Here is a 26,422-nt window from a genome sequence, read left to right as displayed (position 1 = left end):
CATACAAATGATAATAACTCAACAACTTTAAGAAAAATACAGCAATAAATATTAATAATCTTTTGTAAGATATTATTCGGATAAGAAAAACTATCAAAGGTACTTGTTCAATATATTACAGAAGATTGACAAACTAACATAAACGAGTACAATGTTACCAATTGTCATCACCGCATCATCACGCGGGTTCCATACTAGTATGTATATATAAAGCAAGAGTTAGGGACCTCTCACTTTTTAAGAGGTACAAAACTTGTTGCTTTAGATAGAACAAGTAATTCATCAAATTATTAGATTCTAGGTACAATTTGGTCTTCACCCGCCATCATGTACATTTAATTTTAATTCATTCAGAAATAGTTACAAGTTTTATCCTTTATCTTCAATCACATTTGGTTAATTTATAAAATAGTTACATATTTACTCCTTATTTTAAATCAACTACCCCATGACGTTTAAACAGTCATAACTTTTTCACACGTTAACATTTATAAGAATACCAAAAAAACAAACATTTCATTCTCTTTAATTCAAGTATATCTTGCAATATTTTTTCATTTTAAAAACTTAATCTGTTACGCAATTACCAACAAGGACTAGAAAATGGGTCCGGTCAACGCGTTTGGATCACCGGTCTAAAAGGGTTAACGTCGGAACGGGCCGATACAAAAAAAGGTCAATTTGGTTCAGGTAGGTCAGGACGAGTACATGTCAAAAAGGGTTAATTTCATGTTAGAATAATGTCGGGTCAAAACAAGTTACGCATGTAATGTTGTGTGGTCACACACGTACTAGCACGGTAACACTGGTTACTCGTTTGATGTCCTGTTTTCTTGCATACCCCACCACATAGCGCAAGAAGCAACTATATTCAAATGAATAACGGGGGTAAGAGAGGAATAAACACAAACCTTGACCGCATTGAGTAAAATAAGGAACAATGTGACGAGAATTCCAAATCCTACTCATCCCCAAAGCAACAAGATCACTTTCGGGAATCTAAGGACACATCTCCCCACTAGTCAATCAATAGGGCATACCAGCTAGTCCTGTCAAAGTCACAAATAGGAAAATCGAGAATGGAAGATGAAGTAGGGTGCATCCGCATGGAAAGAGGAATAATGCATCCATAAAGACACAATTTCTCTTTTCTAGTTACAGAAACTCGATTGTGTGACACTAGCCATCGATTTGATCTTCCCAGCCCGTTTGTTAAAATAAAACCACCACCCATATTGAGTGATCACGGGATAGAAAACGTTAAATATTTAAGTAGTGGGAGAAATGCCACACGCAAGACTAAAAAACTCGAAATGAGTAATGTAACACATCCCGAGAGGATGCATATGATAAATACAAATCTCGTAGAACTCAAGTAGGGAAGCAAAAAACAAAGTAATCAGCAGTCGGAAGTGACACCGGAAAAAGAAATCGTAATACATTGTGATCTTACCCAGTGACGACTGATCAGTAGAATCAGTAGCTGACGGTATTTCGGCCTCTAGTTTGTCAAAATGTGACACTTCTTACAAATCTGCACAATCAAAAAGTTTTAGTTTATAGGTTTTCCAACTAACTAGAGCGGAAGCCCTCAAAACAGTAGCACATGTTGAAGGAACGAATGAAGAAGACCAAATACCGACATAAGGAAAAGGAAAATAAAAACTGGTGTGAAGAAGAGGAAGTGAGGGGTTTGCAAAACCTAAAGACCATAAAATTTATAAAAGGCAACAAAAAGGGGGAAACAAAGATGGTTCAAAAACATATGACAGGGGACAAAAAGGGAAAATGAGCTTCACATCCTAGGAATCTAAAGATCGAAATATCTTATTAACCAATACTTTTACTCATAACAACAATTATCATTCTTCTAACCATACAAAATGTTACTTTCATTCCAAACCACCCAACAAATCTTACTTTCATTCCTACTACACAAAAATATCTTTACCTTAGGTAGGAAGTTTAATAAAATTGTAGAGTAGGTTATTTTCCCTAAATAATACTATTGGTTACGTATTTATAAACCAAGGCCAAAATCTATCAAAATTCACTAATAATAATAATAATAATATTTCATCATCATCTTCCTTTCTCGATCTCATATCCTTGAATCCTACGCTTGCTTCTGCTGCTGTTGCTATAGAATCAACTTCAAAAACAGTCTCTTTCATTCTTCACTTTGCTACTTCCATTTGATTACGGTAAGTTCAGTTTTGTTTTCCATTAACCCTCCCTAGGTATCTATCTGATCTCAACACCCAAATGCCCATATTAATTAAATTTACTTTTGAAGTTAGTTATTGAATCTAGGCTATGTCGATCGAGTTAGACGAAGAGGACTCCTTCGAGCACACGCTGCTGGTCGTTCGAGAAGTCTCCGTCTTCAAGATCCCCCCGCGCTCCACCAGCGGCGGATACAAGTGCGGCGAGTGGCTCCAGTCCGACAAGATCTGGTCCGGGAGGCTCCGCGTCGTTTCCTGTAAGGACCGCTGCGATATCCGCTTGGAAGATCCCAATTCCGGCGACTTGTTCGCCGCCTGCTTCATCAATCCGGGCCAGAGGGAGAACGCCGTGGAGCCCGTTCTTGATTCCTCGAGGTATTTCGTGTTGAAGATTGAGGATGGTACTGGGAAGCACGCCTTTATAGGCCTTGGGTTTAGTGAGCGGAATGAGGCCTTTGATTTTAATGTGGCGTTGTCCGATCATGACAAGTATGTGAAGAGAGAGACCGAGAAGGACGCTGGTGAATCGAGTGATGAGAGTCATATTAATATTCATCCTGCTGTCAATCATAGATTGAAGGTATTCTTACTTACAAAAGTATTAATTAGGTTGTTTTTGCGTTTTGGGATCCAACGTGTGATGCGTGAAACGCGCACATCACGTATGTTGACAATTTGTGCATTATATCATCATCATAGTATCATTTTTTAATGTCATTAGTTACTTTTCTGGTTTTTTCACTTATCATAAATGATAATGTCAGTTGTTACTAATTCTAGGAAGGTGAAACAATTAGGATTACTGTAAAGAACAAACCTGCTAGTGGAGCTGGGATGCTTTCGGCTGCTGGATTATCTGGTGGCGGTGAAAAGATTAAGCCACTAAGCCTTGCTCCACCGCCTGTTACCGCCACAAAAAGTCGACCTGAAACTGAAAGTGTTAAGCCGCTAAGCCTTGCGCCTCCACCTGCTGCCACTCGGAAGCCAAGGTCACTTATCCCGCCGCCACCCAATGACCCTGCTACTGTTCGGATGACATCTACAAGTCACAAGGAAACTGCAAGGAGTTCTGCAGATGCTTCTACTGATCTTTCTCAGATTGAGGTATGTTTATCATTTGGTGTCCTGTACTATTGTTATTCAAAATTGTAGTTATAGCTTGTTGATTATCGCTTCCAAGGACAGACCCAACCTAATAAGAAAGTGTATGTAAAATATATAGAACTGAAACTCGAGCAACACCCTAGGATTTTTTTGGCAATGACAACCAATGACACTTATAGTAGAATTAACAGAGAATAAAACCAAAAGTGATATATGGTGTAGGGTTAGTCTATCTTTCTTTTACATTTTCTCAAAAGGTTCAAATCTTGCTTCAAGCTTTTTAAGAGTAACTATTTTTGAAATGTTATTTATTAAGTCTTTCAAATTCCAATTTTAAGTTGTTTCAAATTATGATCTAATCTCTTGGTTTAGCTATTTATTATTTTATTTAAACTCACTAATTTTTAAACAAACTTAGTTTTCTTTTAATTACATACTCTTGTTTTATTCTTATTTTATAATAGTTCATCCAGATTAATACGAATTGTTGTTATTACCGGTATAAAGATTTCATAAACATTTAAGTTTTCGAGTTAGTTAATTATTTCTTACGTATGACATGTTTTACAAAAAAACAAATATAAAATCAACTAAAGTGGTCCAAACATTGTTATAATACTATAAACTAAATTTATTTACATAGCTGAAGTCATGAAAGTGAAATTGCACTAATTTTGACGTTATTTTACTAATCTCGTGAAAATAACGTTAAAAGTGGCGGAAGGTTAATCAGGCATCATGTGGTGGCGTTGATAGCCGAAAGACAAGGGTACATGCACCAATCGGCGGTGTCCCGATGGTTGAGTGTTATGTGCCTTATGTCCAAGGCTTGATGCAAAACTACTATCGAGTTGGGGTTCTCACCGGAAGCAGCCTCTCTATTCCTAATGGGTAGAGGTAAGGTTGTCTACATCTTACCCTCCTTAGACCCTACCATAGCTTTGCTATTGGTAGGATATACTGAGTACGATGATGATGATGAGCTGAAGTCATGAAACAGTTCGCTAGGATCTTGAATTTAAGTAATACTAGGTTTTGGTTTCCAAAATAGTCTCAACCAACCCGAGCGTTACCAAAAATATGTGATCAAGTTGATAGATATCCAACCACCAAACATTAGCGATACCCGTGACAACATTTTTTGTCCGCCACTGATCGTGTCATTAGATTTGGTAATTTAGTCTTAACATGTTAAAAAGATGTTTTTAAATTGCATGAAACACTCATAGATACAATAGAAGTTGCCCTTTGCTCCAATTTTGAAAACTTTTCCCAAGCTTTTAGATTTTAAGTTTTAACTCATCGTAGAATTCTTTGGTGTCTGCATAATGTATGTCTGTAAACCGTACATTTAGGAATACATGTGCATAATGTTTGTAAACCATGCATTTATCAATACCTGTTAAACTAAGTACTATCTTGCATCATATATAAATAACATCACATGACAGTTGTGTGCCCATCGTCAATCTTATAACCAGAATGTGATTGATGGTGGAAATCTATATGTACTTGTTGGAAACAAGAGAAGATTTATGCTCGGTTATATCTTTAGGTTGTGTTATCTCTCAAATGGGTCAAATAAAAAAATCTTTTGCGATATGGGAACGGGTCAAATAGGATTAAAAGTCAACCAAATTTTAGGCATGCAACCTAGGGGTGTTCAAAAACCATTGAAATCGCTCGAACTGTCCGAACCAAGCAAAATCTGCCTGTTTGGTCGGTTTAGAAGTGAAGCAGCTTTGTTTACTGTTAAATAAAAGCGGGTTCCACGGTTCGGTTAACCAGGCAAGTAAACTGGACCGGCTGGAATATTAAATAAATAAATAGTTGTATACTTTAATTCATTTAATTTTAATAATAATACAATTTTTTCACGTATAGGAATCTAACCGTCATAATATGTATAAATATTTTTAATTAGAGTACATATTAGTATTTTTAGTTATAATTTGTGCATGTTAGTTCAACCAATTTTGTGCTATCATTATTTTCATTTTTTTTTCGTAAAACCTTCAATACTTTGAGATATAAACATTTCTTCTTTTCTAAATCTACCATTGTATCAAACTTTTGAAAATCTAATGGTATGATTATGTGCTTAAAAAACATTCCAGACTGTCAAAACTGAATCGGTTTGACCAGACCACCCAACTCAGCTGGTTCAGTTTAGTTTTTCTGAAAACCGTAGTTAGAGGTACGGTAGTTCACCCTAGAATTCCATAAGAACCGGACAAACCAAACCGTGAACACCCCATAATTACAACCTCTTAAATCAATTCAAATATTTGTATGACATATTAGATTTTGATAATCCCAACTTAATACAATAATAATCCCAACTGAGAATATTCTCGCTGGTGGTCCGAAGTTTTAAAAAATCTACTCTCACTGGAGCTCCTCTAAAATAACTTAACGGCGTTTATGCTGTTAAGTTTTACATCAATCGACTCGTATCCTCCTTCCAATCAAAAGCCCTAAAACAATAGTTTAAAATTCGGAAAGAACGTAACGCCATTAAGTTTCTTTAATGGAGGTGTAATTAGAGTAGATGTTTTAAAATTTCGGACGACAGCAAGAATATTCTCAGTTGGGATGCCAATCACATTAAGTTGAGATTATTATTGCTTAATTTCTATCAACAATATTGTTTCTGCAATCATAACTAAAGCATTAGTTATATAAAACAATAAATAGGGGACAAAAACAATGTACTTAAAACTTGACCCGCTCTCGCATGTACTTTGACCCGCCTAACATGCCACATATAATTTCTTAGTTTTCTTTACTTACACTTGCTGTTAATGCAGAAGAATCTTCCTTCCATAAGTGGTTCTGGATCAACTCAAAGTAAAAACACAGCAGTTGGATGGGCTGCATTTTGAGGTTGTAATACTTGGTAATCTTTTCTTGTGATATGTTTGGTAAAACACAAAATACGGTCTATTATTACTAATAATTGTACCTTTAAGTATGTCGATTTGTACACTTGATTCAACTTCTCGTTTCATATACATACGTGCAATTGCGGTTTCACTCATGCCTAAGATCCTTGTAATATTACTTTCAGCCCAAGGGTTTCTTACAACCAATTGAATAGTTTTGATGATGATTGTATTTGAGCGTAATTCCATTACAAATATCCCGGTGTTTTAAGGAATACTGTATTTCAAATGCATCATAGTAGCCGAGTCACTCACTGATCCAATGTGTTTGTTGTAAAGAGTATAGATTTAGACGATCACTTGAACCACTTGATGCACCAAAACTGTTAAGATGGTTCTTTATTAGTTTGGGTATTCACGATAATTCATTGTTAAATCATGAAAATCGTTTCGACTCCTAAATTATAAATCGAGTGTTAAGAGGTTCTGATTGCAAGAAGCTGGTGTAAGCCGAAACGGGGCATTTCGGCCATGTTCATAATTTTGACTGTAAAGTAGTGAAAGAGTCAATAGCAAACTACAGTCAAACTAATTCGTGGTCATGTACGAGATTGCATTACGGATTATATATATATTTTTTTTTAAAGGAAAAGAAAAAACACGACCAGACTAAGCTCAAAGCCCAGATGTGACATGGAACAAAGCACCATTGTTTCTGCGTATACACAACACCGAGTCTTCTTGTATTCACCATTGTTCAAATACCAACCGATCTTCCCCATAAACCTACCATCTCAATTCTCAACCATAAGGCTGAGGGTAATGGGGGTGAACGGGGGCGCGGCCGCCTACGTGGCTCGCGAACACCGCTACACTCCTCAGGTGAGCAGGGGCGCGGTTGGCCCCCGTGGCTGGGACCGCGGGGCTAATCTAGCCGTTGGAGGTTTTGTTTTAAAATAAATAGCCGTTGGCTATTATAATGTTTTTTTTTTCAAACACATTATAAATAACTAACCCATTTTATAACAATAACACACCATTGTCACTACATTTCTTTCTAATAATTTAAAAAGTTCTCTAAGTTTCTCAAATTTAAAACCATGTCGGGCTCGGGTTACGGTAATATCAACACACAACCGGAGCCGACTAAACCTGCAGAACAATCCCAAAAAGGTAAGGAGAAGAAAACCAGAGAAGCGGGATTGGTGAAGCTCGAGATAAAATTTAACGAATTGCCAAGTACCCTCCTCTCGATTAGTGAAGCTCGACATACAAAAAATCGGTTAAAGAGTTTGGCATTTCTAGCTAAAGACTTTAGCCACCTACCGCTATCCGACCAAGCTATAATGGAGGAAGAAAAGGATCTTATTCGGAAGAAATTGACGGGAAAAAAATAAAAACACTATTTTTATGTATTTTAAATTTATGTTTTTATTTTCCTTTTTATTTATGTTTTAATGAAGTATTTTAATTTATAATTGTGTGCATAAATAAAAAATAAATAAAAAACTGGATCAAGCCCCGGATCACCTGGACCACTACACCCTCTGGGGCTTGGTTGAGGGGTTTGATCCAGTGTCATGTCATGCCCTACGTGTCGGGGGTTGATTGGATCACTTGGGGCTCAATCAAGTCCCATTACCCTCAGCCTAACAAAAATCAGAAAAACTAAGTTGTCGTTTAAATATTTTAAGCGAACATTCCCAAAATGACCAAAGGGAGGAGAGAGATTCATGTAAATCCTCTTCTTTTGTCAAATTCCCAAAATGACCCGTTCCAAAATTAGCGTGACGATGAAGTTGCTTGAGGACACGATGAGATTCAACAACGGGTAAGAAACTGACACGTGGTATCAAAACTAGGCGTAAAGATGAGTTGTGATCATCTACGAGTTGACATAAATTTTAATCAAAACCGAGTTAGGTCAAGTTTATATGAAACATTTATTATATTAAATAAATTCTAAACATTGGGTCCAATTTATAAATTTCAATTTAAACTTAACCCAACTTTATTTTAAGTAAAATTATGTCGGCCGTTGATAAAATTACCCATGTATTAACAATATATTTAAAATTTTATAAAACTAATTATATTAAAAGTTACAAAAGAAAAACAGAGTTAAAGCAAATTATAATGATAATAAAGTATTAGATGAAATTTTTCAAAATTCATCTTCATGCTTAGTTTGAGATCAAAACTCATCTTCATGACTAATTTGAGATCAAAATTCATCTTCACGACTAGTTTGAGATCAACTTCATTATCTCGATTCTTTTGGGATGTGCCATTTTGGGAATTTGACAAAAAGAGAGGACCTAGATGGCATCTCCTTTCATACTTCTATTACACATCTTCAAACATAGTTTCTATTTCTCTCTAATTTGAACTTGCAGAAATCTTATTGTAGGATTTTGAATAACCCCTTACGCCTACTAGGAAAATTTCCAAAATGTCTCTTTAAAGAGAGAGAGAGACCGAAAATGTTTCTACTTTTTGAATATTCTCAAAAGGTCCATTTAACAACCGTCGGGTGTGGACAAGTTTTGAACCAAATACGTCTTCGCTGAAGAGTTTTGTTTGAGCCAATCAAAAGTGTTCTAAATCCGTCTTCACCGACAAGCTTTGATCGAAATTGGTCTTGGACGACCAAACTTAGCTATTCTATTTTTCTTTAATAATTAATTATTAAAATTGATTATACTTATATTTAGTTTTTCCTATATAATTTTTAAAACATAAGATTTACAAAATGTCGAATTTTACGTTGAGACGCACTTATTTTTATCTATGTGTCAATATAAATTTTACTTAAACCAAGTCAGGTTAAAACGTGACTTGTCTCATAGTCTCATAACTCGATATAAATTTGACCCGACTCGGTTTTAATTACAATTTATATCGGCACGTAGATAAAAATAAATAAGTCTCAACGGTATACTTGAAATTTTATAAAACCTTATAGTTTAAAAGTTATAAAACAAAAATTAAATATAGGTGAAATTAATTATAATATTAAATATCAAAGAAACAAGAATTAACTAATGTTTGGTTGTTCAAGTCGGATTTTGATCAAAACTTGTCAGCAAGGACAAATTTGAAACTCTTTTGATTGGCTCAAATAAAACTCGTTTATAATAACGGATTTGGTTGAAAACTTATCTCTCTCGAATGTGAATCTTTTGAAAACATTTAATAAAAGGGAGAATTCTTAAAATAGTCCATTGAAGAGAGAGATTCCCAAAATAGTCCAAAAGTTGTCAAAATTCCCAAAATAGTCCATACAAACTTATCTCCAACGTGACATTGGTACTCGTGGCGTGAGATTTGGTTAACCATTCACAGTGTGACATGTGTAAAGGTAACGTGAAAGTTACTACCAAATCTGTCTGCGCCGATAGTTTTCCAACCAATATCATTTTCTGAAAAACCATGGTTTTCGAATTAAAGTTATCGGCCCCATGAGTTTTCAAAAAAAGACGAAATTCGCGTTTTTTTTTTAAATTCATCACCTCCGACGCATTTCAGGTGAATTTCGTCTCCTACGTGAAATTTCCAAAAAGTTGCAAAAAAAAAAATACTTTTGCAGTGAAGTTAGTCTTGTCCGATGATTTTCAAAAACGTGTAAACAAAACCGATAAAATTTCAAAAAAGTTTAACAAAACCGATAAATTTACAAATAATATAAAAAAAATCAAAAAAACGATAATTTACGTCTGAATTTTATCTCCTCCGTTGATTTTCATTAGAGTTTTATAAATCCGAATAATGTGTATTTTAACCTTGTTATATTATGTTTCTCTTACATGTTCTTCCATTTCAACAAAAATCTCTTCCATTTTATCTACCCGTTTGCTAACATTCGCGTTCATCAAGATTGGGATGCTCTTAATGATGTTTGGGTGCATACCCGTGATTGTAAAATGTTTGTTGAAGTTTATGTTGTTTTGATGCATGTTATGTTGTATTTTGAATGGTTTGTGTAATGTTGTAACAATGTTTTATGTAATGTTTTAAAACTCCAAAAATGTTTCATCTATCTACAAGATAACACCAAAAAAATGTAATATTTCATATCAAAACTTATCGGATCTGACAACGTGGACCCAATTTTCACGAAAAAGATTAGTTTCATATCAAAACTTATCGGATCTGACAACGTGGGCCCAATTCTCACAAAAAAGACAAGTTTCATATTAAAACCATCGAAGAAGATTAATTTCATATCAAAACTCAACGAAAAAGATTAGTTTCATATCAAAACTCATCGAATCTGACAACTCTAATTCCAATGCAAAAAAACATGAGTTTCATATTAAAATTAATCTTTTTCTGACAACTCTTATTTTTATTAAAAAAAAGATGAAATTCACCTGAAATGCGTCGGAGGCGATGAGTTTCAAAAAAACGCGGAAACCGATAGCTTTTGAAAACTCACGGGGCCGATAACTTTAATTCGAAAACCATGGTTTTTCAGAAAATGATTTTGGTAAGAAAACTATCGGCCCAGACAGATTTGGTAGTAAGTTTCACGTTACATTTACACGTGTCACGCAGTGGTTAACCAAATCTCACGTCACGAGTATCAATGTCACGTTGAAGATAAGTTTGTATAGACTAATTTTAGGAATTTTAACAACTTCTAGACTATTTTGAGAAAATCTCTCTTTAAATTGACTATTTTGGGATTACCCTTTGATAAAATGGGCATTGTAGGTCCAGGATATTTTGAGATGATCAGCTGTAAACTAAATGACGCCATCACGCACCATCATCAACGCTTGTGAGTCAACCCATTGTCAGTTAGTCAAATTAGGAACCGTCACTCATACTTACAGCGCCAACAACCTATTAACAAGCTACCTGAAAACCACCCAAACACTAAAAATTGCCCACAAACTGTTCGACGAAATGCCTCACAGAGACACCGTCTCATGGAACTCGTTAATCGCAGGATACGTCAACCACGGGACTCTCCAAACCACATGGACGGTCCTAACAAGTATGAAACATTGCGGGTTCGGGTTTGACGGCTACACGTTTGGTAGCATACTCAAAGGCGTAGGCTCTAATGAGTGTTTGTTTGCTGGACAACAAGTGCACGCGTGCATTGTTAAAACGGGGTATGAACGGAATGTCTACTCGATGAGTGCGCTTTTAGACATGTATGCAAAATGTGGTCGAGTCGTGGATGCACATAAGTGTTTTGATTCAATGCCTGATCGTAATACCGTTTCGTGGAACGCTTTGATTTCGGGATATGTTGAAACCGGTGACCGTGTTAATTCTTTTTTATTATTTAACTATATGCGTAGAGAAGGCGTAAACCTTGATGATGGCACGTTTTCGCCCCTATTGACATTATTAGATAACCCTGATTTATATAAGCTAACAATGCAAATCCATTGCGTGATTATAAAACATGGTATATTATTTGATATCTCTGTGATTAATGCCATAATCAGTGCTTACTCGGGATGTGGGTTGATTAAAGATGCAAAAAGGGTCTTTGATGAGTCGAGTGGTGAGCAGGATATTGTTTCTTGGAATGCCATGCTGGCGGCTTGTCTAGAACATGATAAACGAGCCCTCGCGTTTAAGCTTTTCTCTGAGATGCAAGTTTTGGGATTTGAACCAGATATTTATACCTACACTAGTATGGTAAGTTCTTGCTTTGAGGAAGAAGTTACAAATCAAGGACAACCTTTACACGCATTGGTGGTCAAACGTGGCGTTGACCATTTGACTCCGGTTTCTAATTCGTTAATGGCTATGTATAGTGGACTTAATGGCAAATATGTGGATAATGTGATAAGAATATTTGATAAAATGGAGTTCAAAGACCGTGTTTCTTGGAACTCGATGTTAACCGCACTCTCACAACATGGGTTTAGCGAGAATGCGTTGAAGCTTTTTCAGATAATGCAATCCAGGAATTCTGGAAATGTGGAGATGGATTATTACGCGTTTTCTGCGGTACTTAGATCGTGTGCTGACGTGGCAGCCTTACAGTTAGGTCAACAGATTCATGGTTTGACCCTAAGATCGGGTTATGAATCTAATGAATTTGTAACCAGTAGTTTAATAGTGATGTACTCTAAGTGTGGGAGCATTGAGGATGCTAGAAGAACCTTTGAAACATCATGCAAACAAAACGCGGTTACTTGGAACTCCATCATGTTTGCATACGCGCAACATGGTCAAGGTCAGGTTGCATTGGATCTTTTCTCTGAGATGAAAAGAATAAACGTGAAAATGGATCATATAACATTTGTTGCGGTTCTAACTGCATGCAGCCACAACGGTTTGGTTGAAAAAGGTTACACTTTTTGAAAAATATGGAATCTGAATATGGAATTTCACCTCGGATGGAACATTATGCGTGTGTGATTGACCTACTTGGACGCGCGGGCAGTTTAAAAGAGGCACAAAAGGTGCTTGAAACAATGCCATTTGAACCTGATGCAATGGTTTTGAAGACTTTGTTAGGGGCTTGTAGATTATGTGGTGATGTTGAATTGGCAACGCGTGTGGGGAAGTTATTATTGGAATTGGAACCTTATGAGCATTGTACTTATGTTCTTTTGTGTGATTTGTATGGTCATAATAAGTGGTGGGATGAAATTGCTGGTTTGAAGAGAATAATGAAAGAAAAGGGGGTGAAGAAGGTACCGGGTTGGAGCTGGATAGAGGTCGGGAACCGGGTTCATTCGTTTAATGCTGCTAGCCATTCACATACTCGAAACTCAGATATACACCATATGCTGAGAACACTAACAAATTATATTATGGATTTGGAACATGCTGTATGGAATTCTAAAGTCTACACCTAAAACATTGGATCAAAATATCTGATCTTTATGGATTGTATTGGTACATGATTACTATTATACTATATATAAACGCAAACCGAAAGCTACAGTACTCGATGGCAAAAATGTAATTTTTTGTTTTGTTTTTTGCTTTTTCACGTGCTTCGTGTGTGTCAACGTCAACAGAAAGAATAGGCAAGGTAAGACAAAAGAGTCGCCACTCGCCAGATGAAGATACCGGAATCGGCGGTGGTGTGATTGGATGCAAAATAGGAATTCATCTCGTCCGGCGATTCCAGCTTTCGGAGGTTTTGCAATTGCTGACAGGAACTGACAGGCGGTAATGGTGGTTCAGGTGGATGCGACGACGGAAACAGGTGAGGACAAACAGTTAAGGGTTTGATTCGGCAACAACTCTAAAAATCTGAGCGACACCGTTGGATTCTCTGAGCTCTTATTGCAGCGCCAATCAAACGATTTCAAATTATTCGACCTGAAATCAACAATTAAGGGTTTGATCGATCGCCTGTGATCGGTGAGGAAGGATTCAGTTGTGTTACAATTGAAACTATCCTAAATCCATGGATTCGCAGGTTGTACGAGCACAATCACTGTAATCATCAGAAAACATCCGAAAATCATCTGAGTGCTAAAATTTAGCCTCATTCGAGTTCAAAAACCTAATTGCAAAATGCAATTATGAGTAAGATTATGTTACTAGGCATTATTATTTACGAAAACTGCGTTATATTATTCAATTTACGATAACAAATTTGCATGAAAAAAAAAACTTCTTTTGCATCTTTTGGTTTGATGATATTATGTGGGCACTGCTTTGCTTTTCACTTTGTAAAAGTTGCTTAGCATTAGTTTGCTTGGTAAATTTGTATATAGACTTTATAAATTGTTAAAACTGTTTCAAGTATAAACAGAATGTCAGCGCCATTTAGAGAGCAGTGAAGCTCCTTTGAGGTCAAGAGTTCGAGTCCTACCTATGCCAGATTAGTATAAATTAGTTGTGGTTTAGAATTAGGAGTAGGTTACACAAAGTGTCTAAGATGCCATTCCAAAATAAAAATAAAATTAAACAGTGAGATTATAGATGACAGTTTGAACTTTGGTGTCTCCGCTCATATGTGTTATTGGACTTTGTGAATTTCTGGACTTAACCATGGGCACTGTTGTGGGACTTGCTTTTCATATTACTGTATGCATATGTACATCAATCTCTCCATGCAGTTTGATTGTTTGGTTACTATTTTTTTTAGCTTTAACCTATCAAATATGCTTCAAGTTTTCTTATTAGTGTTGGTTTAACCTTTTTTTTCACAACCACAGGCTCAGGTTTCACATCTGGAAGGACAGCACAATTAAAAGAGCAACCTACTACCGTTAAACTCAAGAAGAACAACGCAATTAAAAACACTTACCTGCTACCATTAAACAGCTATGGCGCAACGCGCCGTGATATCAACCCGTTTTTTATAAAAGTATTCACTTGTTTGTGTACTTCTGTCTCAATCTTCTTCAGCTAATGTTTGGCTGCATAAATTACAGTACTTCTCGGACTGGCAATTTATAACATGACCTGTTAACGCCAGACGACTTGATACGAAGTTAAGCGGGCTAGTGTTTGTGGTAAACGTGTCCAGTTCATAAACGGGTCAACACATTACTTACACGGTTAACCTGTTTATGTATGGTTTTGATGTGGCATAAAAATCCTTTGTCGTCATCATCATCGTACTCAATAAAACCCACAAATAGCAAAGCTATGGTAGGGTTTGAAGAGGGTAAGATATAGACAGTCTTACCTCTACCTTGTAGGAATAGAGAGGCTGTTTCTGGTGAGACCCCCGGCTCGATAGTGGTTTTTCATCAAGCCTTGGGACATCGGCATATTGGTGCATGTACCTTTGTCTTTCGGCTATCAATGCCACCACATAATGCCTGATTAAACTTACGTCACTTGAATGTTATTTTCACAAGATTAGTAAAATAACGTCAAAATTAGTGAAATTTCACTTTTATTCACCTGAGAGTTCACACACATGTACATTATATGCGCGCACCGCAAGCAGAGCGTACATAAAAATCCTTTGTGTTTAATTAAAAGGCAAGACAGTACAACTACAACTTTTATCTTCAAATTCGACTGAATGCCTTCATGAGTAATGGGTGCAAATGAGACAAGCTGCCCGCAAGGGTGTTCAACGAATCAAGTTTTGAATATTTGAATTTTGAAAATTTTAAGCTGGATTCGAATTTGATTTGAAATAGATTCGAAAAATTCAATTCGATTCAATTCATATTCAAAATAACATTCGACATTTGATTCGAATTGAGTAAAAATAAATCATTTATTTGAATTACAATTTCAAAACCACTAAAAAGTTGAGTTTTTTTTTACAACAAAAAGTATAAGTTTATAAAACAAATAAATCATCAAAATTATAACAAATAAAGTTTAAGTGTTGACATTTAAATTAATAACAAAAAAATGATGAAATTCCAATTTTTAGTCATCAGAACTTAAAAGACTTACTGAAGAAACACTAATTGACCCCGGGCAGATTACGGATAATCTGGGGGTTAAATAGATGTTTCCCACGAGGGTTAGGTCCGGCAAGATGGTTCCTCTGATGACCTGCAAAACAGACACCGTGAGCTCGTCACTGAGAAGGGGGGGGGGGTACCTCCTTGTGACCACCATCCGGCGTGAGAATCAGACTAGATTGCTCTTAAATATAAGTGTATATTAAGAGATTGCTAGAGAGGATAAGATAATGAGATATCAGATAATGTAAGATAATGTAATGTGTCCATACCATTCCAAGGTGTTGGAGTATTTATAGCCGAAGGTAGGTTTCCAAGAAGGTACAGCCGGCTGAATAGTATTCCTGTTCTACCAACAGTGGGCTACGCACAAGCCATGCTGGTTGGTGGATAGGCTGCGGCTGATAGTGACAAGGCCGGCTGTATACTGTTCCTTTACTGCCGGCTATGCACTGTTCCACCAACTGTAGGCTACGCACGTCCCACAGTGAGGGTTGGTGAGTAGGCAGCGGCTAATAGTGACAAACAGTACTAGAGGGTGCTCCTCCTCGTACTGTTGTCGGTGAGCTGTCACCCTGTGATTGGTTCATGGGCTGTTTTGGTCAGATCGTCTATTTTGCCCATACCTTGGCAGGTATAGTACAAAAGATCTTCCAGAAGCATACGGACTGGCTCATTTGGGCGGGAGTATTCCCGCCTTGCTCATTCCTTCAGGTGACTACTGAAGTATCAAGAGTTAGTGCCTTGTGCGTGTAGCCTTGCTATTAGTGCGGGTAGCCTTCCCTGATGGCTTGTATCCGCAGCTGCGGGAACAGGCGGGGTACTTCACCATTGGGAGGCTTTCCCTGCGGGAACAGCTGGCGTACTGCGCGTAAGGTCTTCATCTCTGGGCATGGTGGGTCCTGCGGAAGCAGTTGGTCCTTGCGCAGACGTCCCTCTTCAAGGTGAGTCTTGCGGGTCCAACTGGGCTCTGCTGGGACCTACCTCTTCAAGCCCCCCCAGTCCAATGTTCTTCTCATGAATTATTAATAAGTGAGGTGAACTTTTGGACTTTAGCAAGGGGTTTTGAAAAGGGTTTTTAGTTTTAAGGTTTTCCGTGGGGATTCTTCCCGCGGTTTTCCTAATGCCACGCAGAAATTCCTGACTTTTCTGCTTGATCTTTGGGTGTGATGCGGGTAGGTCTGTAACCTCCTCGCAAGTCAGGAGCGTTGAGTTCCACTTGTGTAGATTCTCCATGAGGTTTTGGTAGTTTTGAACATAGTGATCAATTATGTTTAAACAACCAATTCCATCTTGGAGGTTCAAATAGTCTAGTTCTCGACGTTCCCGCTATGCGGGGATGTTATTCTCGTTTCCGCAAGCACTGCCCAGAAGATCCTTCTTGGTTTCAATTCCCTGCGGAGTGCTAGGTATGTGAAGGGTTTTGCCTTGACACTGTACCCGTACTCGTCTTATAGTTACTTTACTTCCAAGGTATTCCTGGCTTCAATTCCCTGCGGGTGCTAAGTATGTGAAGGGTTTTGCCTTAACACTGTACTCGCACCTGTCTTATAGTTTCTTGGTTGCCAAGGTAAGGGGTATTTTCCCGCTTACTTTTGAATCTTTTTGAAATTCGAAAAGTTGGTGAAAGGGTAAGAACAGTCCAAACTATTGAAATGTCGTCCGACGGTTTCTTCTGACAGTGTCAGGACGTGCAGGAAGTTATGGCGACGTGACAGTATATGGTCATTCCAGGCGCTTTTTCAGGCGCGTGGGCGCGATTTTTCGGGCGCGTGGCCGCGAAGTTAATGGCACGCGTCCTTTCAACAGCTGTTGCCAGCTTGCTCTTTGCCACGTGTCATAGTTTCATTGCACCTGCGATTTCTCTCTCTTCCGCATTAAATTCATCGCATTAATTGCGATGAATATATAAAGGGGGAGAGGGTCCTTTGTAATCCACACTTTCACTTCTCTCTTCATCTTCTAAACGATTTCCGGCGAATACTCACTATTCCGTCGAGCATTCTTCTGAAATCGTTTCTGTACATCCGAAACATGTCTTCTTTTGCCGAGGAGTCTGACGTGTTCGTCGAGAATCCGTCGTCCACTTCCGATAAGGATGACAAGAGTACTGCTGGCGAGTGCCAGTGTGCTCTTCCGGCCGACCTCTATCGGTACGTCGTCCGGAAGTTCATGCTCGAGCCGTTCGAGCCTGAGTTTCCGGAGCCACACCAGACGGTGTACGATGCCCCCAAGGGCAAGATAGGGGTGTACGCTGCATTTTTTGTTTATGGGAATCTAAGGTTCCCATTGACGAAGTTTGTATACCGTGTCTTGGAGAGGCACGGCGTGCATCTGACGGAGGTACACCCGATGGCGATCGCCAAGATCCGCCACTTTGAGTGGGTGTGCCTCATCCTGGGCGTGGAGCCCCACGTAGATCGGTTGATGACCTTCTACTCCTGGAGGTGCATCCAGGGGTGGTACACCTTGGTCAATCGGATCAAGGGGTTGAAGATCTGCGCTACCGAACGCAGTCTTCGGTCGTGGAAGCGTGAGTTTTTTATATCTCTACTCGCGTCGTCCCCCTTGCGATGACCTTTAAGAATGGGAGAGCACTCCCCGCCCTTCACGCCCTCAACTACCAGGAGGCGGAGTGGTTCGCCAAGATCTCCCGGGTCCAGACTCCGGTATACCGCTTTGCGGAGTCTGGGATGGTGATGCTTGGGATGAGCCGGGTGTGGAAGGAGGCGTCGCAGGTTCCCATCGTCCTCGAATACGGTTTGAACTCTGTCCCTTACGGTATGCTCTGTCTTCTTTGTTGATATAGGTATTTCTTCTAACTGTTTATTTTTTTATTTCAGAGGGGAATGACTTGCAGTCGCTCCTGCATCCGCGGGAGGCTGATGGTCCCGCTCGGATGGGTACTCGTGCTCTAGATGAGAATGAGTTGCCCATCCTTGAACAGACGGCGGATCGGTTCGTGGAGGTCTACCCGCCAAGCCACGAGATCCTGAGCGCCAGGCGGCCAGGTAAGGAGTTATTCAACCCTCGACCTCTCAATGCTGAAACCTCTGCTGGAATTCCTCTAATCTTGTCTTCTGATGAGGAATCCGCAGATGGTCCTCCTTTGGTGCGGAAAAAGAAGGCTGCCGGCGGGAAGGGGAAGGCGAAGGTTGCCTCCACTGCCGATCCGGTGAATCGGTCTGATTCAGAGACCGAAAGCGAGGAGGTGGCGGGGAACCCTGGTGGTGATAAGACCACTGCTCCGGAGGCTGCGACGACTGTCACCTCCGGGCAGCCCAGGATGACGACGGTGAGCGGCGTAAAGAGGCCGGCTCCATCGGGTTCGTCCCCGCCTGTTCGCACTTTTAGGCTCAAGAAAACCCGTAAGTACAAACTTCCTTTACTTTTAACTTCATAGCTTTCCATCATTATACTTATATATCTTCTTTATGCAGGCGTGGATGCTACCGCATTCCAGGGTGGAGCGGGGAGGAGCACCTCCGGACCCATGACGGTAGGTTTGGTCAACCTACCTGAGGCGATAACCCAGGCGTCTGCGCCTGCTTCAGTTGGTTCAGTTGCTCACCCGGATGAGCCCACTGTTCCAACTGTGACGACATCTCCGCCGGCTGTCAGTGCCATATTTACTGAATCTTTCACTGAGCCGGCGGTGACTATTTCTGCGGGCTCCTCCGCAGCGGCGACCACGGTTGTGAGTTCACCTACGGTGAGTTCACCTCCGTTGGTTTCTACCGCAGCGGCCTCTACCATGCCTCCTCCGTCATCGGCAACGACGGCCGATCCTTCAGGTATGCTTGGGGCTTCTCGCCAACCTCTGCCTCCTTCCCATCTGCCTGACCTCTTGAATGGATTTCCCTTGGGTTCAGGTGATGGGTTTGGCGGCTATCGGCCTGTTGTCGACCCTACAGGTGCGTAGGGTTCTTTTGGCCTTTTTTTTTTTTTTTTTTTTTTTTATATATCATCTTTTCCTTACTGCTTTTTGTTTTTTGCAGTGTCGGATTCCAATGAAGTGTATGTTCCACGATGGAACATCCGCCGAGGAACAACCCTTCGCACGCCTGTGGAGTGCGTGGAGTGGGCTCGTCAGGCAGCTCCCAGTGGTGCGTTGGGGGAAGCAATGGCTAGCTACCAGGAGGGTAGGCTAACCAATGAGCTTCGGATTCTCCTGGCCCGGATGCAGCCGCGCGTCGAGCTGCTTTGTCGTGAAAACGACAAGTTAAAAGCAGCTCGTATCCAAGAAGTAGCTCAGGCGCGGGCTGTCCGGGAGGAGAACAATAGGCTTACCGCAGTGGCTGTGGAAAAGGAGAAGGCCTTCAAGGCCCTTGAAGTTGAAGTTCAGGCCCATCTCGAGGCCCGTTCCAAGGCTGCCCAAGCTGTTAACGAACAGCTTCGGCTGGCCAAGGAAACTGCACGGAACGCAACTGAGAGGGCCACCAAGGCTGAAGCTGTTGCTGAGCCTCTACGCATTGAGAACGAGGAGCTTAAAGCCAAGCTAGAGAGGCTCCAGCAGGCTCATGATGCCTTGGCTATGGAAGACGCCAAGAAGCTCCAAGAGATCTTGGACCAGAGGGGCGTGCTTGACCATACTGAGCGGAAGCTAAAGGGCGTTGAAGAGGCTGCTGCAAAGGAAGTGTTGCTTGCCAACCTTAATAAAAGTGAAGCCGAACGCTCCCGTAACCAAGCTCAAGCCGCCCTCCAGGAGGCTCTGGTTGCCAAGGAATGGCTTCTTCGAGAAGCGTTGTCTCAGGTATGCGTAATTTCATAATATCTTTACGCTTTTCTTTGTAAATAGAAAAGGTTTTGATATTTGTATTTTTTCTTGTAGGTTGTGCATCGAGTCTTCACGGACACATCATACGACGATGCCATGAGCGCAGCCCTCAACGCTTCTCATGAGGATGGGGAAAAGGCTGGCTTCCTGCTTGGTCTAGGGTTCGTTGAGAAAGGCATCCCGCCTTCCAACTTCCCTTTATTTGATGTGGATACTGAAGCTTTATATGACCAAGCAGTGAACCAGTATGCCGCCTTCCCGCATCCGGTGGTGGAGAAGGTGAACGAAGTTGCTGCTGCTGATGATGGGCTAGCTATCCTTAAAGCTTTCCTTGAACCGCCACGCTCTACTGATGGTGCGGGTCCAAGTGGAAGTGGTCCTGAAGCTTGATCCTGAAGATCCCTTTCCACCATTAGAGTAGATTTTTATTTTTGTATAGCTTCTTTTGTATGCGGGTATGTACCCAGCAATCTGTAATATTTGAATTTCGATGGAATAAAGATTATTTGTTAATTCCTTGCCTTGTTTATTTTACGCATATTTTGATTTAACTTAGCAATTTCTTTAGTACTTAGATAAGTTAACCTTTTAACGTGGCAGATTATAAGTTTAAGTTTCGCTTCCTCTTTCGTGATTGTGCGGGTATGACCGTCACTTTCACTTAATAGGATGGCTAAACTTTACTTATATTTGTCCTGCGTGGAAGTTTTCCTCATCTTTTCCTTAGAAATTTTCTAAGTATTTTGAATAAGTTAGCCTTTGTACGCGCGGTTGTTAATAGGTTAATGTTCAGTTTCCTCTATCATGATTGTGCGGGTAGGACCGTCACTTTCATTTAGTCGGATGACCAAACTTTACCTATAACTGACCTGCGTGAAGGTTTTCCTTATCTTTTCTTTTGAAATTTTTACCGTTTTATGTGTTTATGCGGGTTTTGCCGCCTTCCACACGTAACGACTTACTTCTTCCGATATTTATGCGGTGAATACCGGCATATCAGTGTGGGAAGTTCATAAGTATAAAGGTAAGGCTATCAACACAATGTGAAAGGAGAATCATTTCCATTAGAAGTGGCTCTAGGCCTTTTCTTTACAAGTTTGGAATTGATCTACATGTAACATTTGCGTAATTGAGCTCCATTCCATGTTCTTGGGATGGGAGTGCCATCGAGCCTTTCGAGCCGGTATGCGCCCGGCGTTGTTGGTTCGAAGCCTCGTTGTTACGCAGTATGTAGTCTCCTACATGGAAGTTGCAGAGTTTTACCCGCGTGTTGTAGTACTTTTGCATTTGCCGCTTGTAGTTCTCTTCACGCGTTGCGGCTAAGTCTCTGCGTTCCTCGGTTGGCATAAGGTCTAACCGTCTTTCCGTATCATTGTCTTCTGGCTGAATCAAGACCCTTGGTGAGGGTAAACCAATTTCGACCGGGACCATGGCTTCAGTGCCATAAGTGAGGCTGAACGGGGTTTCTCCCGTACTGGCCTTTTTCAGCGTTCTGTTTGCCCAAAGGACGCGCGGAAGCTCGTCCACCCAGCCGGATCTGTGTTCCAAGAGTCTTTTCTTTATGCCTTCGACGATGCTCTTATTTGCTCTTTCTACCTCACCATTACCCTGCGGGTGCGCCACTGAGGTAAAGGTGTGAGTGATTTGAAGTTCTTCCAGCCACTTTTGTAGCTTCTTGTCAGCAAAGTTGGTGCCGTTATCGCTCACCAAATTCTGTGGAAGTCCAAAACGACAAATAATAAATTCCCAAATAAATTTTTTGATATGTTTCGAGGTTGTTTGGGCTAAGGGTTTTGCTTCTATCCACTTGGTGAAGTAGTCGATGGCTACCACTAGGAACTGAACGTTTCCTGCTGCTGTAGGAAATGGGCCTGTCACATCGATGGCCCACTTCTGAAATGGCCATGAAGAGGTGACTGGAACAAGTTCATTCTTCGGGCGATGCGTGTTGGGTGCGTAGAGCTGGCAAGACCTACACTTTCTGATGTATGCCAGCGCATCCGTATGCATCCCCGGCCAAAAGTATCCCGCGTTGTTTAGCTTAGCTACAACAGCGCGTGGACCTGCGTGTACTCCACAGATGCCTTCGTGTACTTCCCTTAGGAGGTAGTCAGCATCTTGGTTGTCCACACATCTTAAGAGTGGGCAAAGAAAGTTACGTCTGTAAAGGATGTCATCGATGAGTTGATAATTCAGTGCTTTACAGCGTAGTTTTCTTGCCTGTGTTTTTGACTCTGGTAGTATACCCGCCGCAAGGTAATTTATTATTGGTGTCATCCACGTTTCTGTGCCGGTTTGGATGACACAAATTTCCTTGTGCGGGACTGAAGGTGCCCCGAGGAGTTCAATGCGGATGTCCTTTCCCAAGTGCGTGAAGGCTAATGATGCAAGCTTGCTTAACGCATCCGCAGATTTGTTTTCGCTACGCTTGACGTGTATGACTTTGCAATCGTTAAAATCGCGCATAAGGGTTTTTGCTTGTGCGAGGTGCAGGGCCATTGTGTCGTTCACGGCCGTGTACGTCCCGTTTATTTGGTTGGCTACTAACATGGAATCCACGTGGGCTTCCAAGTATTTCACTCCCATCTTACGCGCAATTCTCAGCCCGGCCAAGAATGCTTCATACTCGGCTTCGTTATTCGTATTTGGAAAATCCAGTCGAATAGCGTAAGTGTATTCTTGGCCTGCTGGGTTGGTTAGTTTCAACCTTGCGCCTGAACCCTCGTTACTGGCTGCTCCATCAGTGTAGAGTCGCCAGACATCATTGATGTCCTGTGCTGGAGAGGGTTGAGCCTCTTCCTGGCACTCTTTTTCCCGCGATGCAGGCACTTCCGCAATAAAGTCGGCCAAAACCTGGCCTTTTATGGCTGGTCTTGGCTTATACTTTATCGCGTATTCCCCCAACTCAATTGCCCATTTGGCTAGGCGTCCCGATAACTCGGGTTTGCGTAGAACGTTTGCAAGTTTGAAGTTGGTGAGAATGGTGATTGGGTGACCCTGGAAATATCGTCTTAACCTGCGTGAAGCGTGTACAAGTGCTAAGACTAATTTTTCGAGGGTAGAGTACCGGGTTTCTACGTCTGTTAGGATACGGCTGACATAATAGATTGGCATCTGGATGCCTTTCCGTTCAACTAGCAGGACCGCCCCGGTTACTCTATCTGTTGCGGAAAGGTATAGGATTAACTCCTCCCCCGCTTCTGGTGCTGTGAGCGTTGGGAGTTCGATCAAGCGTGACCGAATCTCCTGAAAAGCTGCTTCCGCTTCTGGTGTCCAGCGGAGGTGCGTTTTCTTTAAACAGTTTCTCAATGTTGACACGAAAGGAAACGACTTATCCGCGTGGTTTGCCAAAAAGCGATTAAGTGCGATTAGTCGTCCATTCAGTGTCTGAGCCTGTTTGATGGTAGTAGGTGATTCCATTTTGATAATTGCTTCGACCTTTTCAGGGTTCGCTCTGAAGCCATCTTTAGTGACGATGACCCCCAAGAACTTCCCTTCTTCCATCCCAAAGGAACACTTGCTCGGGTTGAGCTTCATGTTTATCTTCCTGAGCGTGTTGAAAGTTTCTTCGATGTCTTTCAACATCGCTTCTGCGTCAGGGCTTTTGATATAACACCCCGTAACCGCAGCGGAATCGTAAACGGGATGCCACAGACATGTCTGACATCAACAGCATTGCTTATAAAGAAAACACCACTACATTAATTTAAACGTATTACATTGTTCCGAGTTTCGTTACCGTCTAGGCGTTATCACATAAGTTTTACCGATAGTACATTAACATATTTAATACAAAATATAGATCCTTAAGCTTCCACAAAATAGCACACATCATCAAGCACGTATCACTCATTCCAATTTGGGTGTACCTAGAAAGCACGTAAAGAAAACGGGTCAACTACGAATAGTTGGTGAGTTTCACTAATTTAAGTAAACCATGACAAATCATTTTAATAATCATAAATTAGCGATGTAATTATGCTGAGCCCACAAGTGAAACCTCTGTTAACCCAGAGACACACCCAAAACCTCTGGGGACACTGTTAACCCAGAGACACATTTAATAACCTCTGGGGACACTGTTAACCCAGAAACACATCTAATAACCTCTGGGGACACTGTTAACCCAGAAACACATTTAATACCCTCTGGGGACACTGTTAACCCAGAAACCCATTTAATAACCTCTGGGGACACTGTTAACCCAGAACACTGTTTCGGGCCTTACAATGTTAGCAACTCAGACAATTACCATCTTAGTACATTACCGTACGATTCCCGTGCAATAAACATTATATAAATACATTCATTTCCATGCGATCAGCATGTACTTAAACATTTTGATAGAAACATGCTTTCCGCCCCGGGAAAATATTTAAAACAGTTCAGTAAAAAGGGGCTCGTGAAACTCACCTTCTCGTGAGTCAGTATGTAGTACAGTGTACAGCTATGAGCCTGAATCTGTAATATGATACCTAAGTCGTTACTATACAATTTCCATAAATTAAATCCGTGTCAACCGGTACATCTGGGGACACTGTTAACCCAGTACTGTACTCGATCCGGGGACAATGTTAACCCCGAAACACTTCTCAGGACTTAGATTGTGATATCGTTAGAGTTTGACCGTCAAAATTATTATTATTTTGTTTTCCTCGTTTCGCGTGCCTAGCACTGTTATCCGTTTTTATGTTTCAAAATGAGTTTGGTCACACACGACCCGAAAATAGTTGTTACTGATATTTTAATTAAAGTGGTGAAATTAGAGCTCGGTTTAGACGCCCCGTTTGGCCGCGGGGCCCGTTTCCGTCTTTAATACACCGGAAACTGTTAAATCGGGTAAAAATACCCAAATCATCCGAATTATTTTCGGATGATTTATTTTTACTTGATTAACTTAGTTTCATGAAAATAGTCCATTTTTAAGGTTTTTATACACCGGTCAGCTCGCTTAGGCGAACTTTGCCGGTTTACGCGTTTTAAGCTTTAAAAGTTTGTTTTTATGTTCTTTTTAGCACAAATAATTATCCGTTTAGTCTCGGATCTTGAAATTTTGCAAAAATCACTTTTTGACAGTAAGGAATTTTATAAAAATATTTCCAGAATTATTTTTTATATTTAACATTTATTTATCTATTTTTAAACGTCATTTAAACACCAAATATGTCGAAAATACCAAACGACCTTAGAAAAATCCCAAATTTTTCTGGGATGACCCCTGCCATCCACATGGTTCCCTGTAATTTTTCCAGAACCAAAATCTCATTTTTCATGCCATTTTCTCTAAAACCGAGCTAGAAAACCCTAGAACTCGTTTTACCGAAAAGCCTACTTAGACTTCTCCAATGGACCTGAAATTTTGTGTGTGACTTTTACATGTTATGAAAAGCTTATATGGAATTTTCCAGAATTTTTGATGATGTTTAGCTATTTTTCACCATTTTTAGCCAAAACCGAGCATTAAATTCACCAAATATTCATCCTTTATCCAAAAAATACCAAATTTTCACAGATCTCATATTCTCATGTGTAGATCATCTCTGTGAAATTTCATGACCCAACTATAAGTCTATCACAATCTGTCCAAATCATATAAATCATACGAAAAACCGAACTACCTTGTGTTTCTAGCTTTAGATCGCCAAGATCTTGCTTTCTAGCCTTTGCTAGCAACTAGATATAACACCTACAAGCACAATAACACCACACCAAGCAAGTTACACCCACAATCAAGCCATTTCTTTCATGGTTTCGGTTAAGACATTAAAACAAAGATTTTAACCGTAAAAATTCGTTTTTGACTCTTTTAACTCCTTTCATGGACCAAGATCCCTTGTATAACTTGTATACATCACTTGATCATGCAAGAATCGGTTTCATCTCGGGTTTTCACCCATTTTTCACTTGAAACCTCATTTTCTCAAGATTATGGAATTAAAACTATGAATTAACTCTTACAATCATGCTTTTACCTTGTGATTCTTGTTAAAAATCAAAGATTTTGGGATGAATGTGTGAAGGATGGAGAGAATTTGGGAGTTTGGATTTTAGAAAAAAGAAAAT

The 26,422-nt window shown here is 40.2% G+C and overlaps 1 protein-coding gene and 1 pseudogene across 1 annotated transcript; both read left to right on the top strand.

Moving 5' to 3' along the window:
- Positions 1-2,312: 2,312 nt before the first annotated feature.
- On the top strand, positions 2,313-6,392 carry LOC143601199 (uncharacterized protein At1g03900-like). Its single transcript, XM_077078671.1, has 3 exons — positions 2,313-2,805; positions 3,006-3,329; positions 6,140-6,392. The coding sequence occupies exons 1-3, from the start codon at positions 2,317-2,319 to the stop codon at positions 6,212-6,214; spliced, it is 888 nt and encodes a 295-aa protein (XP_076934786.1). The 5' UTR covers positions 2,313-2,316; the 3' UTR covers positions 6,215-6,392.
- Positions 6,393-10,964: 4,572 nt separating this feature from the next.
- LOC143601201 (putative pentatricopeptide repeat-containing protein At3g25970 pseudogene) lies at positions 10,965-13,047 on the top strand (annotated as a pseudogene).
- The last annotated feature ends 13,375 nt before the right edge of the window (positions 13,048-26,422 follow it).

The sequence above is a fragment of the Bidens hawaiensis genome, unplaced genomic scaffold (assembly GCF_021521415.1).
Source record: "Bidens hawaiensis isolate Kalapana, Puna unplaced genomic scaffold, B.hawaiensis_p1.1 tig00055877_1, whole genome shotgun sequence".
Lineage (NCBI taxonomy): Eukaryota > Viridiplantae > Streptophyta > Magnoliopsida > Asterales > Asteraceae > Bidens > Bidens hawaiensis.
This window is presented reverse-complemented; position numbering and strand designations above follow the sequence as displayed.